Genomic DNA, 11,423 nt, shown 5'->3' on the forward strand with positions numbered 1-11,423 from the left:
TTTTTGGGGGATTTGGCTCTCGTGGAGCTAAATGAGAAAAAATTACAAGCTATGGCCCCATTAAAAACCTTTCTCCCCCTTTTGAAAGGAAAAGGGTTCCATAGAAAAATGAAAAAAGATTACATCAAATTACACATAATATCGCCGAAGCTCATCTGCATTCCAAGATCTGGGTATGTCGTTGCCGTCCATATCCTTCAATCTGTAAGAACCAGGTGTTGACGAAGATACAACCAGAAAAGGACCTTCCCACTTCTGTTGTAATTTTCCCACTGTGTCTGGGTTGGCAACTCTCCGAAGTACTAGATGCCCTAGCTTGATATTCTTCAATCAAACTTTTCTGTCACGCCATTTTATTGTTTCGGCTTGATATTTATTGATGTTCTCCATAGCCTGAAGTCTGGTCCCCTCTATAGTATCTTTTGCTACGTGATAATTAGCTTTGTCTTCTGCCGAAGCTGTTGTTCTTATTGATCCTGCTTTAGCTTCTTCTGGAGTTATAGCTTCGTCAGCAAATAGTTTGAAAGGTGTGAATCCTGTTGATCTTGACATGGTTGTATTGTGGCTTCATACCACCTTAATCAACTCATCTAGCCACTTTCCTCTGGGCTGATTGAAGATTAGCTTCATTATTCCTGTCATTATAATGCCATTTGCTCTTTCTACCAGTCTGTTTGATTCTGGGTGCCTTACTGATGCAAAATGAATCTTCGTGCCAATTTGGTCACATAAATCTTTGAACGTTTCAGCATCAAACTGTGTTCCATTGTCCACAGTTATACCCTTCATCACGCCGAAGCGACAAACAATATTTTGCTAGAAGAATTTCTGGACTGTAACCGAAGTTATTGTAGCCAAAGGCTTTGCTTCAATCCACTTAGAAAAATATTCTACAGGCACCACAACATATTTCAAATTACCTTGCGCTGGTGGAAATGGGCCTAACAAATCCAGGCCCCATCTTTGCAATGGCCAAGTAGGCTGTATTAGCTGGGTGAGAGATGAAGGTTGCTTCTGGTCTCTTGCACATTTTTGGCAATTCTCGCACTTTTGAACTAACTCTACTGCATTCGAAGCTGCTTTGGGCCAATAAAATCCTTGTCTAAACACTTTCCCTACAAGGGTCTAGACCCAATATGAGATCCACACATACCTACATGTATCTCCTTCATTAATTCTATACCTTCGATTCTGGATAAACTCTTGAGGAGTGGAGAACAGACTCCATGCTTGTATAATTCCCCTTCTATTATCACATACGGTCTTGTCCTTGCTTCCATTCTCTTATTATAGGCTTCGTCATCCAAAAGACAATTGCCTTGGAGGAAAGATATAATTTTAGTCCTCCAATCTTCACTATGTATAGGGGAAATTGTAAGCACTGCCCTCTCCATAAGCTCAACCGAAGGTGCTTTTATTGTTTCAAAAAATACTTCCGAAGGTAGGGGGAGCCCCTGTGCCGCTGATTTGGCTAACAAATCTGCATGCTCGTTCTCTCCTCTTGGAATATTCTTGACAGAAAAACCTTTGAAAGAAGCCTCAAGCCTTCGAACTGTATCCAGATATTTTTTCAAGCTTCGGATCTCTCGCCTTACCACTTTTGTCTACATGACCAGAAATGACTTGAGAGTCAGTTTTAAGGATGGCCCTTCTTATTCCCATTGCCTTTAACTTTCGAGGCCCCAACAGAAGTGCTTCGTATTCAGCAATATTATTTGTACAACTGAAGTCAAGCTTTGCTGCATAACATGTTCTGACTTTAGAAGGCGCAACTAGGACAGCAGCCGCTCCTGCGCCGAAGGTTCCCTAGGAGCCATCACAGAAAATTGTCCAAGCTTCGGTGTCTTTATTTGTTTCTTCTTCCTAAACCCCTAGCGTCCAATCAGCAATGAAGTCTGCTAATGCTTGGGACTGAATTGAGGATCTATGTACATAGTCAATACTGAATTCGTTAAGCTCCGCAGCCCATTTTCCAATCCTTCCAGTAGCTTCTCTGTTCCTCATTATGTCCTTCAGAGGCTGTGATGAAGGAACAATTATGTGATATGCTTCAAAATAATGTCGAAGCTTCCTAGAGGCCATTAACACAGCATACAACACCTTTTCCAATTCTATATAGTTTTTCTTTGATAAACTTAGAACTTCAGAGATGAAGTATACTGGGGCCTGCTTTTTGATTTAGCCATCTAGCTTCTCCTGTACGAGTGCCGCACTTACTGCAGAGTGCGAAGCTACTACATATAAAAGCAATGGAGCCCCTAGCGAAGGTGGAGTTAGTATTGTTAGATCGATCAAGTATTGCTTCAACTCTTTGAAAGCTTTTTGCTGAGCCAGACCCCATTGAAAAACTTCGGCTGACTTCAGTATTTCAAAGAATGGTAGATTTCTTTCTACTGGTCTGGATGTGAATCTGTTTAATGATGCTAGTCTTCCTGCAAGCCGTTGGGCCCCCTTCTTTGTGCTTGGCGGCTCCATCCGAAGGATAGCTTCAATCTTGCTCGGGTTGGCTTCAATCCCCTTCGTTGATACCAAACAGCCAAGGAACTTGCCCTTCTTCACTCCAAAAACACACTTTTCTAGATTTAACTTCAGGCCAGCTTGCCTGAAATTGGCAAATGTCTCTTGCAAATCAGCAATATGATTTTCTTTCTTCGTGCTCTTCACTATGATATCATCAATATAGGTCAGTACATTCCTACCTATTTGAGAATGAAGGACCTTGGTTGTCATTCCGCTGAAGCTTCCCCCAGTATTCTTGAGCCCCTCAGGCATCCTAAGGTAGTATTAGGTGCCACTGGGAGTTATGAAGCTAGTCTTCGGCTCATCTTCCTTCTTCATCCAAATTTGATGATAGCTTGAGTAACAATCCAGTAGACTCATGAGCTCTGAAGAAGCTGCGGCATCTACTAGAGAGTCTATTCTTGGCAATGGGAACTCGTCCTTTGGGCATGCCTTGTTGAGATCTGTGAAATCAATACACATTCTCCATTTACCATTGGCCTTCTTCACCATAACAGTGTTGGCTAGCCATTCTGGGTATTTCACCTCTCTGATGACATTGGCACTAAGAAGTCTCTTCAATTTGTTCCGAGCACCTTTCAGCTTTGTCTTCAGACATCTTTCAAAACCTTTGTTTTCTTGGCCTGAAGGATGGATCCACATTGAGTGAATGTTCAATAACATCTCTATTGACACCACATAGATCATTGGCTGACCAAGCAAAGACATCTTTGTTGTTGCATAAAAATCTTAACAAAGTCTTCTCTTGCTCATCAGATAACTGAGACCCTAGCAGTACCCTTTGTTCTTCTATATCTTGACATATAAGCATAGGCTTTGGCTGATCCGCTGAAGCAGCCTTCTCTCTTTTGTATTTGTACTACTAACAGGCTTCAGCTCCATCTATGTTATGGATTGCCTTTGAATCTGTCCAATTCCCTTTGGCCCTTCTGGCAGCTTCTTGACTCCCATGGACAGCAATGGGACCTTGTTCCGAAGGTATCTTCATGCATTAATATGCTGGATGAAGTATTGCTTCGAAGGCATTGAGTGTCCCTCGACCAATGATTGCATTGTAGGGGTATTCCATGTCAACAATGTCAAAGATAACATGTTCAGTCCTTGTGTTGTGGACGTAGCCGAAGGTAACTGACATTGTGATTTTACCAAGTGTGACAATCTGCCTTCCTCCGAAGCCACAAAGAGGGTGTGTAGCATCATGAATCTTGTCTTCTGGCTCTTGCATCTGTCTGAAGGCCTTAGCAAATATGATATCCGCTGCACTGCCTATGTCAACCAGAACATTATGAACCAGAAATCCTTTGATGACACAAGATATGACCATAGCATCATTGTGAGGGTAATCTTTGAGCTGAAGGTCCTCCTGGGAGAAGGTGATTGGGATGTGGGATCATTTGGACTTGATGAAGGGTCCCTGCAGCCCAACATGCTGCACCCTTCTCTGCGCTTCCTTCTTCTGCTTCTTGTTAGCCGGCTCTGAACTTGAACTGCGTGTTATCGGGAGCACCATCTTCATAGCCGAAGGTGCTACGACTTGGTTGTTGAATGAAGCCATCAGCTCAAAAGTGGAAATGAGTACACCGGAGGTGGGCGCCAATGTTGGGGACTTGTTCTCAAAGGCTATGAGTTAAGAACAAGGCAACACGAAAAGAGGTTAATGGTTAATGCACTTCGTCTTTCAAAGCATTATCTCCCTTAAGATATAATGATCTTCGGACGAAGGTCATGAAGAACGTACCTTCATCATCGCAGTATATATTAATGAAAGAAGAAGCATATGAGACATGAGAGATAACGTGAATAATCATATGACATCATTAATATATCTTAATTATATCTTCATGAATGAACGTGAACAATATGAAATTACATTTGTACCTTCGGCTCAATAGAAGGAAAAAGTCCAAGCGTAGTACACGAGCGAATACAAGACAACTTGAACAGTACGGGGGTATTGTTCACCTATTTATAGGAACGGGACACAGCCCGGTCAAAATTACATTTATGTCCTTAATGACTAGTTACAATCATGACACAAATCATCATGGATCGATCGGTCTTTTCCTCTTTAAGTCGGTGCAGCCTTCGTCTCAAGGCATGTCGCTATGCCGAAGCTCCCTGGATCGTAGCTTCGACGTTTACCTTCGCGCTGTATTTGCTTATGTGCTGATCTTCCGAAGGTGTTTCTGCTTAAAGGACCTTCGGCGACGAAGCAGGCCCCCAACATTAATAAAACACTTATTTAAGTCATAATAATCATGATTATGTTATTAAAAATCCAATTAGTAATTTACATTAATTCTTAGAATATTAATGTTAGAGGAATTTGTTGGAACTTGCTCTCTGGTGCAAGGTGATCCAACGGGGGTGTGATGTGACGTAAACAGGGTTTTCGCACGAAAATGGCAATAGCTCTGTTAATCTAGCCTCTCAAGGGCACTGTGCGGGGGTATTTATAGGTATCTGAGTGCCCAGCGTCCAGTGTTAAGGACGCATGTGCCCTCGGACACCTAGGTTATCCCCGGAATATTCCCACAAAGCGGGGTTACAGACCGTAATTACAGAGATGTCCTTACAAATTAGGCCCGTAATGCGCAGCGGCCACGCAGGGCCTGTTACAATGGGCCGGAACACACGTGGGCCTCCATGCTGGACGAGAGCGCGAGATGAGACGACCTCGTCCCAGGTCTTCGTCCGGTGACGTATGGGACGAAGGGTGAGCCTGCCCGTTGTCTTGTCTCTGTTGGTCCAGCGATTACGGCGAAGGCATCGAGCGAAGGGTGGCGTCTTCGCCTTCGCCCCAACATTTGCCCTCCGAGGGACCAGTTCGACTAAGTCATCTAGTGCCGAAGACGTCGCTAGATGGCGGAGACGCTGCCCTCGCTCGAAGTGGTTCCGCGGGGGTTTTTGACATGACCGTTGATTGACACCGTACTGTTGGACTGCGGGTTTCCCGAAGCGCCGCGCCCTGTGTATAAAAGGGGACGGGGGCGGCGCGTTTTGAACTTTATCGTTCCGCGCTCCGCGAAAACCCTAACCGCCCTCTCAAATCCTTGCTGCTCGTCTGCCCTCCTTGCTCTTGTTCGCCGGAGATATGGCCCGTGTGAAGCAGACCGCCCGCCGTCGCCGACGGTACGTAGCGATGCCGACCTCTTCTTCTTCTGCTGCCGCTACGCCGCCGGCCAACACGTCGTCTGAGGAGACGCTGAGCACTGTGGCGGCGGAGGAGTTGCGCGCCGGCGACACGGTGGATTTTGGTGTGTCGCGGATGTCCTCGGTCCGCATGCAAGATATGCAGCAGCTTGGTTACTTTGGCGGCAGAGTCGCTCGTGTCCCGGGGACGGAGGAGGTCCTCGAGCCAGAAGGCGAGTTGGTTGTGTTCGAGGCGTTCTTTGCCGCTGGTCTTCGCCTGCCTGCGCACCGATTTGTGGGAGAAGTTATGCGCAGATTCAACGTCCAGATCCATCAGCTGACTCCGAATGTCGTGGTGGCTCTGTCGAAGTATGTCTGGGCGACGACTTCGTATGGCGGACAGCCATCGGTCGAAGTCTTCGCGAAGTACTGTTGCCTGCACTGGCAGAAAAGGATGATCGGAAATAAGGTTGCCCAGTTTGGGTCCTGTACATTTACGCCGAAGACCGGCAAGACCACGATGGAGGTAGTTGAGTTGGTTCCTTGCGCCCGCAATAACTGGGGCAACTGGCATGAGTTTTGGTTCTACGTTGTGGAGGGCACAGTCGAAGACCATCCGGGGCTCCCCGTGGTCGAGATGTGCTCGCATTATTACTCAGCATACCCGCAGTTTGAAGTGGCGGAGGAGGATGCAAGCGAAGGGGCCCTTCGGTGCGCGGCCGACCTAAGCAGCGGGCGCGATTTGGTTGAGGAGTTTGTGGCGTACGGGGTGTGGCCTTTGGCGCATGGCTGGGCGCTGGGCGAAGTATGCCCTCGCCAGATCCGCCTTCGCACTGGATCTGTATAGCCACGATCCGGCCGCCTTTGTGCGTGAGGCATAGGATGGGGCGGTGCGGATCGTTGGTCGGTACGTGTCGAAGACAGAGGGCCAGCGTAGCTGGGATATACGCGGGTCTAATGACCGCTTGAACAGGGTCTTCGAGCTGAACCGTCTGCCATATGGCGGTTATCCCGGGCAAGACGATGTGGATCGTCGCGGGAAGAAGCCGGCGGTAGAGGCTGGAGACGACCCCGCGCCGGCGGCCGCCCCATCCTCTAAGAAGAGGAAGCTATGTATTGCTACGGGAGGACTGGGGGTTTCCGATGGTTTTGCTAGGGAATTGATGAGGACATGCGCAGCCCCAGGGGGAAGGATGTCTTCGCCCGAGCTCCGGGAGTCTTCGGCGCGGATGCTGAGGGTTACCGGGGGTTGGTGGCCTAAGAATGTTCCTATCCCCCGCACGGCCGGCGAAGACTTTTTTACATCTTGCATGGTTCGTGATTGGAGAGTGTTTCCTTACGGGCAGAATATTGCTGCTGTTGTGTCGGCAGTGATGGACAAGGATCGTCAGGGAGCTGCGCAGAAGCACCAGGCGGTCGTCAAGCTCCATGAGGCCAGGCTGAAGAGGCCGCGTGGGACTACGAAGGCTGCTGCCCCCGGCGGAAGCCAGCCGCCGCTGGCTGCGAAGTCGGTCGCCCTGGCTACAGCAGGGTGCCGGAGGCTGTGAAGGCGGCTGCCGCCGGCGGTACGAAGTCTGTCCCGGTGGGAGCCGTGAAGGCCCGAGAGTTGCCGCCGCCGGGCAAGCGCGTTGCCGACTTCGCCACCGATATAAGTGTGGAAGATTATCTTGTTGGTAAGTCGCTGGCTCGAGTTTTTTTTCTTTTCTTTTTTTTCTTCTTTTTTTTAATCTGTTGACACGTTGCAGGGTCGGGCGAAGGCCAACTTGTTGTTGTTCCGCCCGCCGCGGCGTCCGCGGCGGCTGCCGTGGTGCCCAGGGCGAGGGGTAGTGTTCCTAGTGCAGGTGGCGAGATTCCGGCACTCACTGCCGTCAGGGACGAGGCGGGCGCTGTGTCCCGCCGGCTGAAGGAGGCATTAAGTCAGGTAAGTTGAGCTAGACTTCGGTTTTTACCGGCTTCGTTGGGGCTGTGGTCTTATGTGTGTCTTGTAGGCGGCTGACTTCGCAGACCGCGCAGCGTCGGGGGCCCTTACGGAAGTTCTGTCTACCAAAGTCGAGAGACTTCGGGCGCAACATGCTGATGTCGTTCGGGAAAAGTCGGCCACCGACAGCAAGTGCCGCAAGCTGGCGGACAAGGTGGCTGCGCTGGAGGTTGAGAGGACCGACCTCCGGCGCCAACTGGCGGAGGAGAGGAAGGAGGCTAATGAGGCCCTCGCCAAGGCACAGTCTGCGCAGGCGGAGGCCAATTTGGCGCGGGTGGAGGGCAGTCTTGCCAGGCAGCGCGCCGAGGAATTGGAGGAGCGGCTCAACGCTCTGCAGACCCGGGTGGAGAGGGTCGAGGCTTCGACGCGCGCGGAGGCTGAGCGGACACGCAAACAGCTTATGGACTCATACCATGAGCTGGGCGCGTGGACCGCTGACTTCGAAGTGCCAGACCGAGAGCCCGGACTTCGCTGCCTCGAGTGGCTACAGGAGGAGTTGCTGGCGCTCCCCGCCATCGTGGAGGGGTTTATGGCCTATGCCTCCCTGGTCACCTGTGAAGGGGCGATGAACGCGCTTTCCCGCGAAGGGTGCCGGCACTATGAGGTCTTCGACCAAGCTGATGAGGATTTTGAGCGCGATATTTTCAAGGTTGAGGACCCTGTAGTGAAGGAATCCGCGGGAGCCCTCTACGACCGGATGTGGGGCCCTCACGGTCGGGAGGTGGTCAGGGAGCGGACCGAGACGGCGAGGGGTCAGGTAATGTTTGACTTTTGTTTGGTGTTCGTTGAATGTGGGTTATATGTGGGTTTGCTGAATCTGTGTGTTGTGTCCCAGGCGGCGCGTGGCGAGAAGGTGGAGGACTTCGGGGCTTTGAATAGCGCGCAACCTGACTCAGAGTCGAACCCGGTGGCGGCTGAGTCCGAGGCCGCCCCGGAGCCGCCCCCGGAAACCGTCGAAGGCGTTCCTGATGTCCCCGCAGCCACTGCGTCCGGCGGAGGCCCGTCGCCAACTTCCACTACAACACACCTTACCTTCTATGACATTCACCTTGTGTCATTGATAAGTGAATATATGTCATATATTGAAATTTATGACGCTTGTGTGACGTTTTTTGGTTCGTCATGTATGTGACGTGGCTAAACATGTTCTATGACGATTTGAAGTTTTTTTGTCATTAAAATTGTGACAATTCTACTTCGTCATAGATTTTATGACATTTGCATATTGTCATTACGCCAAACAAGAACGTCACTAATAATCAGCTAGAGGCTTGCCATGTGGACCAAATTTTGTCATAAAATCATGCGTACTGGTGATGTGGAGCTGATGTGGCAAATGCTTATGACGTTTATCAATATGACATGTCGCTTTTTAATGACAAACTTCGTTGTCATAATTTATAAAATGGCTCGTCCTAGTGCTAGGCCAAAATTGTGGCCTCATTAAATCTAATTTGTAATTTTCTATGAATACAATTTTATATTAGCAAAATTTGTAGCCTATTTTTTGAACAATCACATTCAAATGTACAGATGTTCGCATGTATTATTTCACAAAATTTACATATCAAAAGACCAAAATTATAGCAAACACAATTTCTAATTCATAGGTCACAATACGTCTTATAAGAAGCAACAATGTTCAACACAACTTGGAGCTACCAGTAACAAAAATCAACAAACTTGGACCTACTTAGTTGTACATGTAAACAACTAGCAACCAACTATTGATAAAACTAGACATAGTTCAACTAAAAACCAAATTTCAGAACAGAAACATCCTACAATAGTTCACTATTGGGGGCTTAGTAACTTTATGACCCTGGATTGTGTTGACCCTGGTTGAAGCTCAATAGTTGGCGAAGGAGACCATGCATTTCTTGTGATGTCTTCTTTAAACCCTCTATTTCCTCAGAATGTTTTACCCTTGAAGTTTCTGATTCCATCTTCAAATTATCCAACTCTTGTCGAAGTTCTCCTTTTTCTTGCTTCTCATTCTCAAGCTCAACCTGAAGATCGTGGACCTATAAATAAACATAACTTATTACTTCATATCTAGACATGCACATATAGAGAAATAATAACAAGAACATAATTAATAAATAATATATAAATATGTAATCAGACACCAAAGCATCAAGTGGTCTACATATATGGGCAATCATGTTGGTTCTAAACAATTTGCTAGTTGTGCTGCTAGTCAAGAATGGAATATGATCTGCTAGTTGTGCAAAAAAGGGGCTATCAAAATAGTTTTAAATTTTCTAGATACTGTCTGCATTCATTGTAGCTACTTTCAGCTGCTCTTGTTGTATGTACAATTGTACAGTAATGCTATAGTAACTTATGAGAGTAGATCGCAGCAACCTACAACCATTTATTCTTCACCTAATACCCTTATCGTTGTCCATTTATAGTACTTACTACAACATAATAAGTTGTGGCATCAGCCGCAGCCACTAATTCTCGCAGTCAAACAAGATGTTCTCTATGTCAAACCCTTTAGAAAAAGTACATGTTGCATGTACAAATGATCCAAAGAAAGAAGGGAACATGACTCGTATGTGAAACACTCGTACCTGTGATGATATTGCACCTCTAGAGGTACTCTTGGAGGCTGAACAAACACCTGCAACACGAAGAAAAGTAGTTGATTTGACAACCTGAGAAACAGCTTCTTTTGCTGACTTTGGTTCCTGTCCATCTTGTACTGGTTCACTCATAATGCCTTCCATATCATCCTAGCAAAATGACAATAGTAGATGTTTCTTACATGGTATTATTCATGTATACTTTATGTAGAGAAGGAATAAAAGTAAACAATCACTTACAATTGCTTTCTGTACAGACTCGGTAAATCCATTTTTTTTGCCACAATGGAAGTTCTTGAATAGATCAATTGAGGTGGGCTCTACATCTTTGAATATATCTTTCTTCTAAAATAATTGCAAACAGTAACGAGCTATTATCTTGAAACAAGAACATGGTCTCAAGAATAGTGATCATGCACATTATTGTTTCATTTCTTACCACAACATGGGCCTGTGCAATGTAGCATCGAGATCCAGTGCGCTGATGTAACCGGACATTCTCTTGATTTAGTTGGTTTTTGGTACACTTTTCCTGCATATGATACATGAGTGACATGACACAAGAAAGTATCTGGATAATATAAAAGATTCAATGCAAGATAGCATGAATGCAACAAGATGAGATGTTGCGTCTTCCAGAAAACATTGATAATAAACAGTTGCATTGCTTACAGGGGAAGCTCTTAAACATTTAAGAATATTTAGATTTTAGGGCAGCATATTCCGACAAAGAACTTGAAAGATGTGCATATACTTAGGTGTAATTAGAAATCATCAACGTGATGAAAAAACAATTTGAATATTTGGTCATGAGCTCATGACAACAGTGTTAGGATGTGGGAAAGTATAAATTCAATTGGAAATTGGAAGTTGTGCTGCACACATACAGACTTGCTAGGATTTTAGGTTGGTCTGCAAAGTTCATTTCTAAATCTTTACTATTTTGTGCACATGCAAAGTTCAGTATATGTGCACATGCTGATGATCCGCCATTTCTGGAGAAGCTACTTGGTCTGCAAAGTCCACAAAGCGGGGTTACAGACCGTAATTACAGAGATGTCCTTACAAATTAGGCCCGTAATGCGCAGCGGCCACGCAGGGCCTATTACAATGGGTCGGAACACAAGTGGGCCTCCATGCTGGACGAGAGCGCGAGATGAGACGACCTCGTCCCAGGTCTTCGTCCGGTGACGTATGGGACG

At 46.7% G+C, this 11,423-nt stretch overlaps 1 protein-coding gene across 2 annotated transcripts; it reads right to left on the reverse strand.

The window, feature by feature from the left end:
• Positions 1-9,150: 9,150 nt before the first annotated feature.
• Positions 9,151-11,219, reverse strand: LOC103638396 (uncharacterized). Of its 2 annotated transcripts, XM_008661329.4 has the most exons (4): positions 10,661-11,219; positions 10,462-10,566; positions 10,210-10,371; positions 9,151-9,654 (listed from the first exon to the last, which is right to left on the reverse strand). In XM_008661329.4, exons 1-4 carry the CDS (start codon positions 10,775-10,777, stop codon positions 9,445-9,447), a joined length of 594 nt encoding a protein of 197 aa, XP_008659551.1. In that variant the 5' UTR covers positions 10,778-11,219; the 3' UTR covers positions 9,151-9,444. The 2 variants fall into 2 exon arrangements, with proteins under 2 accessions (XP_008659551.1, XP_008659552.1); XM_008661330.4 differs by lacking the exon at positions 10,462-10,566 and having other exon boundaries at positions 10,661-11,217.
• Positions 11,220-11,423: the final 204 nt, after the last annotated feature.

Source organism: Zea mays, chromosome 9 (assembly GCF_902167145.1).
Source record: "Zea mays cultivar B73 chromosome 9, Zm-B73-REFERENCE-NAM-5.0, whole genome shotgun sequence".
NCBI lineage: Eukaryota > Viridiplantae > Streptophyta > Magnoliopsida > Poales > Poaceae > Zea > Zea mays.